Raw genomic sequence first — 17643 nt, 5'->3', positions numbered from 1 at the left:
AGGGGGGTATGAATTGAATTGAAACCAATCCAGTGTGGTTTGATAAGAGGGTATGTGTGAAATAAATATTGCTTAATATAAAGGACACTAATTGCCGGTTCCAAAAATTGCAATGGGATGGCATTTATGATTTGTTGTTCTTGCAGCTTGTGTTTTTAATCTATCGTGCACATATAATCGTACATACAATTTAAGCACGACTTTTTTTTTCTGAAATTGTCTATCGGTGGGGGTGGGGAACAAACAATAACGATATTCATGAAATGAAACCTTTTTATCAAAAATTATCAAGTTCTTGTCTTAACCAATGGATGTTATAATCATCTCTAACCTCATCATATTAAGCTTGGATTGCCTCCCTTCTTTATACTGGTAAAATGCTCTGACCCTTTGCCCCAACCTATACCTAAAGGTTTACAATTATTGAATAGAGAAGTTAATATGACACCACATTCAACCGGTGCTGTGGCAGAGTGGATGAAGGATTTGAAGCAATGATTCTTAGCAATCGGGAGGTTCAGGGTGCAATTCCCAGCCTGGTCATAGTAAGGTGTGTTTTTTATCCAAGATAAAATGTACGGTTTTCCCATCTGAAATGACTTTCTAAATTGAAAAGATTCCAAATTTTAGTTAAAATTTGAACTGGAAGCCAACTGATGTGTAAGTTGTAATCCATAAGCCCTTGCAGGTTTCTCCCACATTTGTGGTTGCTTAAACGTCATAAAAAACTGCTGATTATTATTATTATTATTAAGGTCAAAAATGTATGTTTACAACACATATCTTTTTGGACAGATAATTGTCATTACTTTTGTAAGCAATTGCGCAGTTGACAACAGGCTGCTGCAGCTTCAGTTTCCGTGCAACCTGTGATAAGGTGGTAAAGATGTTCCGCAGCATGAGGGACAAGAACGTCATTGAGGTAACTCAGCCTGCAGAAAAGGACACATGAATAGTGAGCATTGCTTCAAAGTTACAGAAATTAAATATTACTGTGAAAACATGATTCCAGCAATCATTACGAATGGGTACTTAATTAATGTATCTTACAGCACTCGGTAATAAACAAGGTGAAGGATACCCACATAAAGATACAAGAAAAGTAAAGGAGGGCAAAAGAAATGACTTAATAAACTTTAATCAATAACCATGAGCATGTCAGCATTCAAATTAGCAAGTTGAACCCCTTGGGGTCTGATCCTCATAGAGATGATATTAAAAATAGCAAGGTGGTGACCCCATATGTGAGGTCTGATAATCTTTGAGCATGTGAAATTTAGACGAGCAAGTTGACAGAAATAATTATGCTGTAAGTCAGTGGATGGGCCAACAGTTCAAGCACTCTATCACAGAAACTAAAATTCGTGACAAAGCAAGGCTTAGGGGGATAAAATTATAAACAATGATATGACCAGGACTGGATCCCATTTTGCACTAAAAAGTTCCTTTAAAAGCAGTGCTTAACCATTGAAAGCATACATACTATTACTATATAGCAAAGTTTGCAACAGGAAGTGAAACATCTAAAAAGCTTTTGGCCGGGCGATGATCATAGGTAATAGGTAGTGCACCTTTATCATTAATATTAATCAATATTTGTTTCTGCTTGAATTTTGAGAGTTGCTTAAGCACTACAAAATTGTGCTTGGTATCTGACAATGTATACCACTTCGATTGGTATCAGTTACTGCATGATTATGGAGTGCATATAATCCAACTTTCATGAAATATTTAACACTTACTGTACTTCAATTTTTCTGACTTTCTTCAATCGGTCATGCAGCTGCTTCAGGAACTTAAAGAAAAAGTGTTGCCTTAGAGTAAACAGATCTCTGTTGAATTAAAGCAAAGAACACAATCATAGCAAACTGGAAATTACTTAACCATGAATTGTAAATAATAGGCTTTACGAAAATATTTTGGAAACTTGCCACTTGGCCAGTGTAAGAGATTCCCTTTCTCCTTCAGTAGACATAGCACAGCCTTCTTTGGGGAACATTATTACAATATTACTCATATTACTAGCAATATTTTTAGCAGTGCCATGTACTTCTTTCATATAGCATTAATTCAACCAGAATGCCAACATGCATTGTGGTGTTGGACGATCGATGTACATGAGCAGTTTTGTTCATGAATCTGACATAATTTATAGTGAGGGTGTACAACATACTAGATCTTAGTAAAACAGTGTGATGTGACAAACAACAAATTCGCAGTATCACAGGCTGTCCTGAAATGACCATGACCTCAAAGGTTTCTTTTACTAAATGTGATAAAACAACATACTAAATATGACATCTGTCCTGTTGAAATATTGTCTAGAACATGTTTTTCACAATTTGACCCCTGGTGAACTCAAACGACCATTGACCTCCGCCCACTACATTAGGCTTCTTGTACTCAATGTGGTACAATAACATACCAAATATGGCGATCGGTCCAAGCTTCTGAGATATTATGTTTAGCATGTTGCGTTAGTGTAGGGACATGTAAGAGGGGAGTGAAATACCTGTTTGGCATGGGGTATTGACAAATGTGCAGTTTGAGGAAAACCACATTAAGTTCTAAATTATTTGGAGAACATCATCCTGAGAGACCCATGCAATCATGGTCCAATATAAACAACAAACGGAGTCTACCCTCTGCAATAACGCAATTCTCCACTACATCATTTAGCATGTGTAAATAGCATGTAGTTAACACAAAAATGGAACAACTTGCCCTAACTGGCATTGTTCACCCCCACAAAAAAAAAAAAATGTTTGTTTCCATTTTCACTAGCTAAAAGTTAATTTCATACATACTTTATTTATCGTCAACATCAACTTTTCCAACAATGTACATGGTTGTAGCTGGTACACATCTGAATACACTAAAAGATATGGTTTGATTGTTTCTTTTTATGTGTCAACAATTTTTCATCAAGAAATATAAGTAACATTATTCTGTGATTTCGAGAATAAGTAAGAGAAATATATCAAGTCAGGCTAGCAATGAACTATGCATGCTGCTGCACAAGCCCATAAAGCATGCATGGACCTGTAAACCAGTAAGTTAATTGGGGAGCATTTTTGGCTGAGACATGGCAATGCAAGTTCAAGAATCCCCCAACCCCCCCCCCCCCTCCCAAAAAAATTCTATTTATATATGCTATCTGTGAGGAGCTCGACTTGATAGTGATTTACATGATTAAGTATTATGTATATAGCACGTAGTCACCAACACATGATCTTACTTTGGCAATATGGGTCCTCTTGTCTTATCTGGTGTTGTGTTGTAGTGGGATGTAAGTTCTGTGGTTAGTGCTTCTCTAAGCTGTAAAACAAACGAAGAAAAATCAACTCTTCAGACCAGTTGCACAGATTACATGATAATATTTGACAAGAATGCATATTATTTTATAAGGTATAAGCCATTAATATGATATTTAAGTGACAAGGTGAATGTATTATGAATAATTTCAATTTGCCCAAAAAATTCTGCTATGTGAAAACTATGTTGATGCATGTTCTCAGAGACAGCTATTTAAAGCTTGTTGGAATTTAATGAATCCATCTGCAGGGCAACATCATCACAGCAATGAATTAAGAATGTCCTTCTTTTCCTTTCATGTACAAACCTGCAGTGCTCACATGGTAAATGACTTTCTTACAGAAACATCACAAATCAAGAAAAAACTATGAAAGGCTCGTAAAAGCATTTGAAGAACATATTAAACAAGATGACACCACAGATCATCCACTGTGATATCTTTCCTGGAGTAGCTATAGGTGGGTCCCACATCATATTTCCTGCAGGCACGAAAGAAAGTTTTGTTATGGGGGTTTCAGCTGGTAATATTGAACCAATTCTTCTTTTCTATTAGACTTGCATAGTCTTCTACCTGAATTTACCTTTAAACATTCAGCAAACTCACTTACAGAATATATTTCTATGGAATGTTCTCAACCAAGGATGTTGCTTCACGTCAAGCTCACCCTTAGAGGTATAGTCTGTATATGTCTCAAATTTTTGCATGATATAATTGCTACGAGTGTTCAAAAGTACTTTCCTGGAGGTCTTTACACTCCAAATTGTTCTCAGACATTGTAAATAAACAGACACAATCACAAAATAATATCCCAGTGAGGTAAATTCCCTCTGAAGTGGTAAAAAAAAAGCTTAAGAATTTTGACCTAGTTCACCATATTGAAAAATGTGGCATATTTGGAACCAATACAGCATAGCTTTAAGAGCAATATACATGCACTCAACATGCCCAACACAGTAGTCCCAAATTGGCCAAAAACTACATATGTAGGTTTTCACAGTTTGCATGCAGTATGTATCCCAAACAACTGACAACTATAATATAAGTTTATCAAGATTTAAAACGTCAACGTTTACAACAAACCTTTGCAGACACTGCCCCTGCACCAATAAGGCAGGTATGCTTCAGCTTATTTCCAGTCAGAAACACATCATGCCGCTGTGACCTGTGAAAGTCAAAACATCATATCTTATTAGGAAAATTGGATTTGGCACATACTTCATGACAACAATCTCTTGTTCACTCGATCATATAACTAAATGTAGGATGTTCTTACATGAGAGTGTTAATTCCGTTGGTTCATGTGCGATCCAAAAGGTCACAGTTCATATGAATGCTATTGACAAGTACAAAACCAATGACATTTGTTTTCATGAGATTTGAAAGAATTAGGTCACTTATAATAAGTTTGAAGGTGAAAGCATAGAATATACAGCAAAGTTGGAACTTGGAATATAGTCCACTTACCCTAGTTTGCCAGACATTATCTCATTCAGGTGTTGTACAATATCAGCCATCTAAGTTAAGAAAAGATGAAGCTGATTACGCCACGGCAAAAAAAAGTAACAACGTTTTGACACCCATACTTATCTGTTAGAAAGGATGGTGGATGATTTCTTTGAGGATCAATGTAATACATCAATAACAGACGTATGTATCTCCAGTGTACTTTATATGACAAGAAGGTTCCCAGCATAAGGTTGTGTGAAGTGTTATACTTACATAGTGAACCAGCTTAACATTTCTAGTATGGAGTTGTACACCCTCCTCTTCATCTTCCATGCACTCATTATCTGGTACTTTGGAGGCAACACATAAACAATAAGAAAGTTAATTAATTCTGTGTCATTATCAGCAACTCTTTAATACAAGATATTTCACCATTACATATTGCTATGGCTAGATGTGTAAGGGTCTTAGCATTGATTTATATGTACATAACACATATAAGGCTAAAGATGATATGTTTACAAAGTTTTCAGATTTTAACCTCAATAGTAAATGTAGCAATCATCAACTCACAAAGGGCTATCTAATAAGTTTGAAGATCAGGCGAAGGTACATCTTGAGATTTTGTGTTTTTGAAGTTTTCAGACTTTTGCCCTTTGTTGAACTCAAATGACCTTTGTCCTCTACAAAAACAAGTCACAGGGATCATCTTCTCACAAAAGTCTACCTACGTTAAGGTTAAAGTTCAAGCATCTTTAACTTATTGTCTGCAAGCCAAAGTCACTCACACACATACACACAAATGCACACACAAACATACATACCCATATGCACATGTCAAGGTCATATCTGACTAAGGACACAACTACCGGCCCATTGCCAAATAGTGAAGGCATACATATATAGTCAATATTGTCAACACTTACAGGAGGAAATAAGAAACTACAGTTATATTTATGCTGATTTGACCCCAAATATTCCAGATTTGCCAAATATGGTCACCTATTTGGTCAAAATTCTTAACCACCCTAAAGGAACTTTAACTCGCTGTGGCATCCTGTCCTCTTGTGTGTTCATTTGGAATGTCTGAGAAAAAGTTGGAGAGTAAATATGTGCAGGAAAATTTTATAGCATGCTTTAATTTAGGGCTACATATACAGACTGCATTTTATTTTTTTAGCATTTTAAATTAGTCCAAGCTCATTTTTACCAATGGTTGGAATTTGCCACAATTTCCAAGGGTGGAATAATAGTACAAATCAAAAGAGGTTCAGAATAAAAGCAGCATTTGAAACACCTGATAAGGAACACACTGGATTCTCAGTACTTGTCACTTTGTTAACTTTTTAATGAATTTTGTCTCTCTGTGTCCAATGTATTTGTATCATAATTTAACCATTTAATTTATTTTGTCGGGAGAAGAATAGCAACAGAACTTACCCTTTTTATAAAACGCACCACATACATTGCTACTGTCTATTGCTGATTTGGCAATTACTGTGCATGTGCCATCATTCATGTGGACCCAGCTGTTGTCTTTCACTCTTTTAGCGCAAGAGTAGTGTCCACTGGTTGACGATGTCCCTTCGTGAATCTATACGAAAAAGAGTAATGCTTTTTAAATATGAATTGTTTCTGCTGCATCCTTCAATTGTCAAACAAATTCCTAAACAAGCTTGGTAAGCTGTTGTTTGGTGTTAGCCTAAAATAGAAAACGTTGAGAATCTTGTCAGTGTTTCCAAAGCCTAGGCCATATAAGCTTGTTTAAGAAATCACCACTGTTGGGGGCCGGAGTATGATGGGGGGGGGGGAAGGGTGGATTATACAAACAAAATTATGTACACAAGTATGATTTATAAACAGGGGGAGTTCCATGGGTATTCAGAGGTTCAGTCCCCCACCCCCACACTTCACTATATCTCTCCCTTTGTGATGCAGCAATTTAACATATTAACATATTTTCATGGGAACCTATGTTTGCTCCATATTTAATCTTTGTTGTGGTTGGAATTCTCCTCTATACATGTTAAGCCTATTTGGAAGAATGTGTATCCACATCTGCCATACTATTTAGTATGTGCATTATTTGATTAAGTGCATTGAATTTGCCTATATGTTAGTCATCTCAAGGGAAGAAGGGAGAATCCCAGTAACTATGGCTTGTGGTTCTCCAGGAAGATATATGGTGCTTACTAAAGTATACATTTCTTGATTCAATAATTAAGTAGAATTTTTTTGGAAAATTATCCAATTGCAAACATTTAATGATTATCATTAAATTGTGTATTTCTTTATTAGAAAAGTATTTAACTTAATACAATGCATTTTCAAAGTGGCAATTTCATTACGTTTTCTAAGTTCGGAATCCCTGGTGAGGGGTGTGGTGTTTCTAAAGCAAACACTGCATCACAAAGAGCTGGAAATTATATATGACCTTCCTTATAACTTATTGCAGTGACTTTCATTATTAGTTTGGAGTGGAGCGCCACAGACTGGTGGGGGCATGGGGGACTGTTCCCAATATTCTTTTTTGAAATTAAATGGATTTTATTGCAATTCTCTACATACCTTTTTCAAAAGCAGAATCTTGCATTACCCAATTGTAAATTTTGATTGCCCTTTGGTGTTTATACTTTTACTGCCGTTAAAATTTTAGCTGAACAGGGGATCCTCAGCATAGGGGAACACATGGTTAATATAGCTTCACTTTGTGACAATTATATTTTAGTTACTAACCAAAACACCATAAAGCTCATACAAGACCCCAGACAGTCTAACCTCCGCTTCAATATCAATGGTTTGGAAGTTTTTCTTCAACTTATCCCCACCCCAGCGAGATATGCCAATGCTGATCACTTCCGGGTAGATGTTTATGGATGGAGACACAAGAAGGCCATCTGAACTGCCACTGGAAAGAATAAAATAAAATACTTGTTTCAAATTTGGACTGTAGTAGAGTTAAGAGCACAACTTCTAAAACAAGCAATGCATAAAAATTTTCAGCATGGAACTACACCTATTTTCCAACTTAAGGAATTTTATTATGAAAGTTGAAAATTTGTTGTTAGTGTGACAAAAATGAAATGGAAATTTAAATACCAAAATTCATCATCAGAAAATGTCCTTTATTTATGCCAACCACTGAAAGCCTAGGGGACGATTTTGGTGATTTGTGTCTCATGACATCCTATCCAACTGCATAGCCAAAGGTGGGGGGTGAAGGGGGCAGCCAACCCCCCCAACCCCCTTGAGCATATTTGTAAAAAAAAATTGAAAGGTTTTTATGATATCGCTAGTATTTTCAAAAGAGAAAATGCTAACATACAACTAACAAGGCATGGGAGTCGACATTTCCGGCAATCTGGGAGGCATCTACAGCCAAAATTTTCCTGTACACTTCGCACCAATCATGGTGGCGCTATGCTTAGATAGTTTGCAATGCCGAATCTAAAGTTTCACCCCTCCCTTGGCAAATTCCTGGCTACGCGCCTGATCCTATCAGATAGATACTTCTTTGGTATGTCTCAACGTGTCATGCAGTGTGTGTAAGTAAAATTACTTCAGACATTTGAAGTCTGCTAAAAGTCAATTACCTTTATAAATTACACTATTCAGCAGTAAAAATATAAATTCTCACTGGTTCTGATATTTGTTTTATTAGATTTAGTTTTCAAAATGAATACAGTTTGTAACGATCTTGTCAGACTTTGATAGACCTTATATAAAAGCTGGGTCAACGGCAATATATGACTTATATTCATGCATAGCAGGAATTTACAATAAATTTGGAAAGACATAACACCTAGCATCTACAATCAATATGAAAAGATGCCTGTATACAGTAGTTAGAACTGCCCAAAGGGATCATTACAACTCAAGCTGGATTCTAAATCTGAAAATTACCAACGTATGATTTTTGGCCATTATAGCTTATATCACTAATAGTTTCAGAATTTGACTCCTGTTCATTTGTCAGTTTATTGAGTAATCTTAATGACAGGCTATTAGCATTACACACAAAAACACACGTATTGTTACTTCACAAACATGCATTGTGTTACAAATTGAACAATTTTACATTACACAAAACAAAATGGAATAAAAACAATTTGACAAGAACAGGGAGTTTTTGCAGGAACTCACCAGGAATCACAAAGACCTTCAAGATCTTGGCAATCTAGAAACATCTGAAGGTGCCCCTGCACACTCAAACGAGACATATAGCTCTTGTTGCTAGGATAAATTGGAATGACTGGATAGGAGCTTGCCCCACTGTGCCAAGTCTCATTGCAGGAAGTACACTTCATCTCATTTGTTGTATGTAAGAAGTACCTGGAAAGGAAAAAAATAAGTTACTCATTACAACAATGTAGCATTTCTATTGCAATTTCCATTTGCTTCTTTACCCTCTGGATTTTCAGCTATAAATGAACAACTTTCATTTAGCTCTTACTTCAAATTATCACAACTACTATTAAGAGCAACAAACTTTTAAATCAGATACAGACTATCATCTAAACCTAGTCTTACGAAAAGTTCATCCTCATTGTATTGATGCAAGTTTATCAGTCAGATCTAACTGGTGCCATAATACCACTTTCAAATCTGACTAATTCCCTTTAAACTAAGCAAATTCCAAATCAGTTTCAATGTTAAAGGTATTCTGTATAGGCCCCAAATTATAGTATGCTATAATTGCTAAAAGTTTACAACAAGTTACTTTCATGGGGCCTTTAGTCGAAATAGTTCTTAACGAACACTCAAAGATGACTGAATGTCACAGTGAGGTAAATTTCCTCAAAGATTGTAATAAAAACAGTACATATAAATTTAACTAAAGGTGACCATATTTTAAAATGTGCATATTTGGGGCCAACATACCAGAACTTTAAATAAAACATTGAAAAGTTCAATTATTTGTGTTTTAATTGTGTGGCTTTGACTTATTTACAGAACGATCCATATCTCTTACTCATCTAAAAGTTTGCACTGGCTTTGGTTACAGGAAGTGCATGATGATGTGTAAACTGCACCAAGGAATTCTAATGCATCCTCCTGGGCAGTTGAATCAAACTCTGGAAGAATCTGCTTCAACCTTGCAAGACAGGGGTCCCATGAAGTTGAGGTTGAAGTTGCGTGGAAGAGAGCTTTGATTACTTCCATTAATTCAGAGCTATGTCCATTGTAGTGTTGAATGATGCCGCTTCATTCAAAGGGCTGAAATGCAGCAGCCATGTAACATGTATTACCCAGGTTTGGAAGAAGCTAAAAAAAGAAGGAAAATTTAGATTTGTAGGAAATCTACATTTGACATGGGGTGGCTCATCAATATATGTGGAAAAGATTTGGGTTGCAGCCTTCATTTGTATCTATTTTTTGCCTTAATGACTGCTTGATGCTTCAAAGCACTTTCTTGGAAGTCTGTCACTAGCTTCTGTAGCTGAAAAGTTACTCTCATCAAGTAAAATGATAAACACATCATATCTTAATAACCATTTGTTGGAATATGCTACTGGGAGAAAGGAGTAGAGGTATCATGAACCTGACAAAGAGAGTGCCCATGCTGGAAATCTAGTATATTTGGGGGATAAAACTTAAAACCTTCATTGTTGAAGTGAAAATTATGATATACTGCCATGGGTTCCAACCTTTGGGATGGGGTTGGAACACCACAAAATGCCCCTTGCAATTGTGTCCAAAACAGGTTGGAATTTTCCCTTTATTTATCGAGGCATAGGATTTTGTCAAGGATATGGTCCTGGCACTGTAAACGCCTTCCATTTGTCAGAATATCCAGATGGGGAGCGGCGGATCAAGTCACATGAAGTCTTGCAAGTTCGTAGCTTGCAATCCCTGCCTTAATGAATTTATTTCTAAAGCCGCATGGGTTGTCTTAGGTTACTTACCTTTACAGTAACAAGATTGCTTTGTTCCTGAAATAAAAACATTGAACAATATTTAATGTGACTTGTCAAGCATGGCCAGTGATTTTCCACGATCAAGGAAATCACAATAACATGGATCAATATCCATAAAATAATGAAATAGAAAACTCAATTTGAAATAGAAAAACCAGTATTCTTTGCAAGAGTTGGATATATATGCAATAACTGTGGGGCTGTATTGACCTTGATCATGTTTCTCCCTGTAAGAAGGTAACATATATTGTGAAAGAGAAATATAGAACATAGGTTGGGGTGGGAAATTGTGCAGGGGGGCAGAGGTTTGTTTGGCCCCAAATATGCCAAAAGTTCCAATACGGTCACATTTGGTCAACATTTTTAAACTGTTGTCATTACCACCCTGGAGGAAATTGACCTCACTGAAATATTCAGTTATCTTGTGTGTTCATTTAGAATGTCAGAAACCTGTCTGGACACAAGGATGTCCAAGAAAATACTTTTTGAAATCTTCAGAAAAGCATGCTATAATTTGTTGCCTACACAGACTACCTTTAAGTCAAATTTCTCCTATTGCATAATTTTTATCATATTCAAACTTGGGCTGCTTACCTCATTTGGTGTGTTTGTACTGATGATACTGGCATGAGGTTTCTGAAATAGAATAATTAAAATTATCAAGGATGACATTCAACAACCTTTCACAGCACAGGTCATACTGGTCATACATATATATATATAGATATAAATAATGTACACTCGTACAAAGTTTGCGCTATTACTCGAGTTTCATGCTTCTTCGCAATCGTCTGACCCTGACGATATCCATATACTTCTCATGGCACCAACAGGTAAAGCTGCCTACGGAATAAAAGGCATGACAATTCACAGTGCACTTCAAATCCCAGCTAGCCAAGGGTTTCATTACAAAGCATTAATAGCTGATAAGTTGAATTCCTTGCAAGTGAAATATCATAGGTTGAAAATTATTTTCATCGATGAAATATCTATGGTTGGAAATGGCATGTTCAAGTACATTGATCAAAGACTGCAACAAATAATGGGTTCAAAGGCAGTTTTTGGTGGTGTCAGTCTAATTGCTGTCGGTGATCTTTTCCAGCTAAAACCTGTGTTTGATGGTTGGATATTTACTGACCTAATAACTGACTATGGTCCATTAGCATCTAACCTGTGGAAAAGAAATTTCACTGCATATGAACTGACTGAAATCATGAGACAAAAGGAAGACCAGGCATTTGCACAACTGCTCAATCGACTCAGAGAAGGAAATCAAACTGTTGATGACTTAGTTGTTCTAGAATCCAGAAAAGTTCCTTCTCATAATGTGGCCAAAAATGCTACTCATCTTTTCCAAACAAATCATCAAGTGAATGCACATAACAACAAAATGCTTGACTTACTAGATACAATGAAGTTTGAGATTCCATCTTTTGATGTTGTCACTGGTGATGTCAGCAAAAAAGTCAAAGAGACAATTCTTCAGCAAATACCAAAGAATCCCCAGAAAACCATGGGCTTACACCATATATTACATCTTGGAGTTGGACAAAGGATTGACTTGTGTCTTAATGTAGCTGTTTATGATGGATTAATGAATGGTGCTTCAGGTATTGTGAAGTACATTCAAAGAACACAGGCTAATCAAGTTCACACAGTTTGGATACAGTTTGATGACTCCAGTATCGGAAAGGCTAATCGCCAATCTAAAAGAAACCTTTTTAATCCTAACATACTTTCAACTTGGACCCCAATTACACCAATCGCTGGACAATTTACAGCTGGCCGTTGAAAGAATGCAGAAATTCTACGTAAACAGTTCCCATTGAGACCAGCTGCAGCTAAAACTGTACACAGATGCCAAGGTGACACTTTGGATGAGGTAGTTATTGATATGTCTGGTTCAAGATGTCAGTGCCACATACATTATGTTGCTTTGAGTCGAGTGACATCATTGACAGGACTATATATTCGAAATCTCAATGCAGTCAAAATTAATGTCCATCAAAATGTTGTGGAAGAAATGCAACTCTTGCGGACTGAGAGGGCTATGAACATTTGTGTACCATCAATCAAGTCTGCTGAGAACAGTACAACTATCATACATCAGAATGTAAGGTCCTTAGGAAAACACATGATAGACAACAAAAGTGATGGCATACTGCTCTCAGCTGATATTCTTATCTTCACAGAATGTCACTCATCCAGCACAACAAATACAGAACAACTGCATATAGATGGATACAACGTATTCCTGAACTTCCCACCTTGTACTTGTGCATCACACTCATTGCATGGGACAGCAATCTACACAAATGATGACATTATAGCAACCAAACAACAATCACTGAACTATAACAAGGTTGAAATAACAGCAGTAACAGCAAACACAGTAAGTGGTACTCTACAAGTCATTACCATTTATCGGTCACCAACTGTTTCCATGCATCAATTTCTAAAAACTTTAATTTTCTTCTTTACCTTTATGAAGCCTATCCGAACAATTTTGATTGGTGATTTTAATGTAGATCTGTTGGTTGACAGTGAAGATAAAAACAAGCTATTATCGCTGATGAAAACAAACAGTTTTCGACAAATTGTTAATGGTATAACCACAGACTACAATTCATCTCTTGATTACATATATGTTAACATACCACAAACAGATATATTATCAACTGGAATCCATGAAAGCTTCTTCAGTGACCACAAGGCAGTATGGGTAACATTAAAGCACACGAGTGCTTGTCAGTAAAATCTCACATGATACTCAATGTCACATGAACCCACATCATGTAGCTACTTTTGCAGCATGTGTATTTTATCATATAATTGTTCCCCTGCTCTTGCAAATTCTCTGATTTTCAGATCGGTACACCTACTTTGTGTGATAATGATTTGTGTGGTTATTTCCGCAACATGTTCTTTTTATACAAACTGCTAACCTTTCATGTTCTTTTCTGGAAACTAAAACATTTCTTACTTCTTATTAAAAATATTTTTGTATTGCAGATCATCATAATTTGAAAGCAGCAACACTTCTGTTTATGAACTATCACTGATCCAGCCACAAGATAACCTGCAGAAATCAGGAGAAGACTTGATACGATGATGATTAAATACTGATTAATCCTGGAATATTAAAAACTTTAAGGGTGGTTGCTAATGCACCTATGTCAATGTCTGTCACCCAATAGATAACTCAGTCACGTAAGGAAACAATTGACAGGAACAAATGAAAATGAAACTCAGTTCATTGTTCTTGTGTAGGTATAGCACCCACAACTCAAGCAGATGTGGGAAGAGAGGCTAACAGAGGCAGTCTGTCACTTTGTATCCTAAAAGAAATTGACCTTAAGTAATGCTTTGCCTGTTAACTTAAATATGTTTTTCAGCAAGTTTGCATTAATTCGTGATAAAAAATAATGAACAATTCCATTTGGAAACAGATTCAAAGTTAATGCTAAAGTATAATTTGTTTGATATCTTTTCAATCACATGTGTCACTCTCAGAAAGGATTTTTATGAAAATTATGTCCAATGCTTATTCTATCTCGTACAAACGGTTTCAAGTGAAGTTGATAGTATTATTTCGATACTAAAAGGGTCAGTTTGTAGAAACCTTAGAAATACAATATCTCAAGAAACAAAGTTCCGACTGATTCCATTTTTGGTATACATGCAGATGTGCTACATTTAGTATCACAAGCCCCTTTGCTTAATTGGGGGTCAAAGGTCTTTGGGGACCGACAGAAATAAAATTGTGGAAAACAATCAAAACTCTTCTGTTCCTTGAGGTCACTTTCAGATCAAACCAGGTTGTAATTCTCAGCATATCACAGGTCATTAAGCTGTGCTGTCTGGTGTTATGGTCATTTCAGGTCATCACAGTGACCTGGAATGTCACTCAACATTTCATTCAACATTTATCCCAAGTGTTTCCCAGGTTTAATTAGTCTTGTATGCTAACTGGGTCGTACTCCAGGGTCACCAATTTAATGCCACAATATGACTGCCAATTTGGGATTGATTGCAATTTGAAAGGTGAAAAAAGAACTTTTGTTTCATAACCATTATGGCATTTCTTTGCTTCAAAATTGACACTTCAAAAGTTATATTGAGAAAGTTTGATACAAGGTATCAATAAAAAGACCTACCCAACTTCCTGTCAATTCCTAAGATCCAAACAAAGCAAACATGTTCACTTTCTTAAATCTTAAAGGTAGTCTGTAAAGGCCCACACTTATAGCATGCTACAATAGTTTCAAGTTTTCCAAAAAATACTTTTCTGAAGGTCTTTACCCTCCAAATTGTTCTCAGACATTCTAAATGAACACACAAGATGCCTGAATGTCCCAGTGATATAATTAATGTTCCTCCAAGTTGTTAATAAAAACAGTTTAAGAATTTGGACCAAAGGTGACCATATTTGACAATCTGGTATTTTTGGGGCCAATATACAGCATACCTAAAGACCTGTAGCAGATTGTCTTCCTTACATTCTACTCTGCATTTGGCCCTCTCTTTCTCGAAGCCTGCACGATAGAGAATTTGCTTTTGCTAATTCCTTTAACCGCAAAACTAACACCATCTTCAACACCTCACGAGGCCTACACATCTAGGTACAGCTTACAACGCTTTACAAGTAATGCCCTACTGATCTTTAAAGGTTGTTACATAAATTATCAACCATTCTATTCGAAGATTCTTAAAGTAGCCAATTTAGATTTCATGAAAGTAACACCATAAGCCATATCAGTTGACAGTTGGCTTCGTGGAGTGCAGACGTGTTTTTGCTCTCGCTCTCCATATACTACACTGTACTATATTAACTTATACTGTATTGCACTGTACTGTACTGTGCTTCCCGCCAGGCGGGAGTGGTATTTTCTGTTAGTACGTGCGTGCGTGCTACAGGCGTTGGTTTGTTTTTCGATATATTGTTCTTACTTTACTATTACTTTTGTTTTGGTTCGTTTCTGGCTCCTCCGTGGCCTAGCCACCTTGCGGTATCATGGCGTCGCGCCGTGATAGCCGTATTGTTAAGTTAACTTTTACCGGTGAATAAGCGGTTCCACCGGTGCAAGTGTTCAGTATTTTGAAGAGTAAGGGTGTTGCGGTTCCTGGAGAGGTTGACGCTTTGCAGGCTCTCCAGGGTCATAACACGTATGACTTACGGTTCACCAGTGACGTGACCCGGCAGAAGGGTGTCACGTTGCTGAGTAATGTCGATGGTTTGACAGTTACGCCATACGAACGTTCCGTATGGGTAACTGTCATCCACGTAGGACTAGAGGTGCGTCAGGAACTTGTCGCCACTGTTTTAGGTCGGTTTGGGGCTGTCAAGGCTACCAAAATGTGCTCCTACGCACAGGCCCCTGGGGTTTTGAACGGGCACCGACAGGTTCGGATCGACCTAAAGCAGGACATTCCCTCCTTCCTGTTTATTGCAGGGCATAAAGCTCACGTGCGTTATCCCGGTCAGCCCCGCACCTGCTTCAGGTGTGGGGAGACCGGGCACGAAGCCAAGGGCTGCCAAACAAAAAGTGTGGGCGCTGCCTTCGTCTTGGGCATGATACCTCTGCTTGCCCAAGCGAAGTTGTGCTCTCACTCTGTGGGAAGGAGGGACATGTTTTTTCGCGCTTGTCCCTCCTCTTATGTATTTATGACAAAGAGCAGGGGTCAGGCAAAGTCGCAGAGTTCTGACGCACCTACTGCCTCGGAGGAAGCTCCACGCAAGGAGGGGAACCGGGTGAGGATTCACCTTCCGCACCTGGTTCACCCTCCCCCGTAGTTGCAGACCCTAACCCCGTGCCCGCACCGAGAAAGTCTCCACCAGCTTCCCCCATCAACTCGTCCAGTTCCGTCCCCAGTCCGCCGCCGGTAGCGCCAGATCCGGAGACTCTGTCCGACGGCGACTCCGGGGACTCGGTAGTCATCGGGTCTCCGGAGGCTCTGTCTGACAGCGACTCCGGAGACTCGGTGATCGTAGAGCCGAAACGTGCCACCGGGACGAGCTGGTACGACGAGATGGGGGAACCCTCTCTAAAAAGGTCGGCCTGAAGCGACGACTCAGACGACGATATGTCGTCTAGAGCTCGCTTGAAGCTTACAGAATCGTCGTCGGCGTACTTTTGCGTCATTGCCGCCCTCTCATGGCCCATACTTTTTCAGTTGCCACTTTCAACGTCAATGGCATGAGGGATCATCGCAAGCGCAGTCGCATTTTCCAATATTGTATTTCAATGGAAGTCGACTGCGTTTGCCTGCAGGAAACACATATTTTGGAAGAAGATGTCCCTCTATGGGCTTATGAGTGGGGTGGTGGGCTGCATGCTTCGTTTGGTTCGTCTTCATCCTGTGGCACTGTCATCCTTCTGTCACCTCGTCAGGCGGGTTTTGCCACTAGGGTGGAGACGGATCACGAGGGCCGATTGGTTTGCATTCTATTCAAGTATCCACAGGGTAACATCTCCCTTTGCAATGTGTATGCTCCCAATCGGCCTTCTGCTAGACGAGAATTTTTTAACACGCTAACTTCCTTTGTTCCTGGTAGTGCACCATGTGTCATGGTCGGAGACTTTAACTGTGTCCCAGACTCGGGTCTTGATAGACTCGGGGCTTCTGTGTCTGCTAGTCCTGACGCTGGGATCACAGAATTGGACAGATTCACTTCGGCACACCATTTAGCCGATGTCTGGAGGCATATGCACCCGTGTAGTACGGTGTATACGTGGATGAGGCCTAACGGAGAAGATGCCTCCAGGATAGATCGAGTGTATGCGCCCGTAAGTTTTAAATTTTCGGGTTGCGAGACGCTCAGCTGTCCGCTCTCTGACCATGACACTGTAGTAGCACGTTTTGTTTTGCCTTCCATTTTCCCGATCGGGCGGGGCCTATGGAAGCTTAACTGTCGGATTCTTGGCGAGGCAGAGTTCCGCCAAGGTTTCGAGACCAGGTACA

The 17643-nt window shown here is 38.3% G+C and overlaps 2 protein-coding genes across 3 annotated transcripts; one reads left to right on the top strand and one right to left on the bottom strand.

The window, feature by feature from the left end:
* Positions 1-703: 703 nt before the first annotated feature.
* On the bottom strand, positions 704-10021 carry LOC139954620 (ubiquitin carboxyl-terminal hydrolase 17-like protein E). Its single transcript, XM_071954518.1, has 10 exons — positions 9735-10021; positions 8906-9094; positions 7499-7670; positions 6203-6356; positions 5036-5112; positions 4781-4830; positions 4397-4478; positions 3239-3318; positions 1743-1832; positions 704-932 (listed from the first exon to the last, which is right to left on the bottom strand). The coding sequence occupies exons 1-10, from the start codon at positions 9923-9925 to the stop codon at positions 806-808; spliced, it is 1212 nt and encodes a 403-aa protein (XP_071810619.1). The 5' UTR covers positions 9926-10021; the 3' UTR covers positions 704-805.
* Positions 10022-11477: 1456 nt separating this feature from the next.
* LOC139985086 (uncharacterized) lies at positions 11478-14460 on the top strand. 2 transcript variants are annotated; one of them, XM_071999280.1, is made up of 3 exons: positions 11478-12562; positions 12873-13072; positions 13693-14460. In XM_071999280.1, exon 1 carries the CDS (start codon positions 11501-11503, stop codon positions 12470-12472), a length of 972 nt encoding a protein of 323 aa, XP_071855381.1. In that variant the 5' UTR covers positions 11478-11500; the 3' UTR covers positions 12473-12562; positions 12873-13072; positions 13693-14460. The 2 variants fall into 2 exon arrangements, with proteins under 2 accessions (XP_071855381.1, XP_071855380.1); XM_071999279.1 differs by having other exon boundaries at positions 11478-13072.
* Positions 14461-17643: the final 3183 nt, after the last annotated feature.

Source organism: Apostichopus japonicus, chromosome 17, assembly GCF_037975245.1.
Source record: "Apostichopus japonicus isolate 1M-3 chromosome 17, ASM3797524v1, whole genome shotgun sequence".
Lineage (NCBI taxonomy): Eukaryota > Metazoa > Echinodermata > Holothuroidea > Aspidochirotida > Stichopodidae > Apostichopus > Apostichopus japonicus.
The sequence above is the reverse complement of the archived record's forward strand: the minus strand, read 5'-3'. Positions and strand labels throughout refer to the sequence as shown.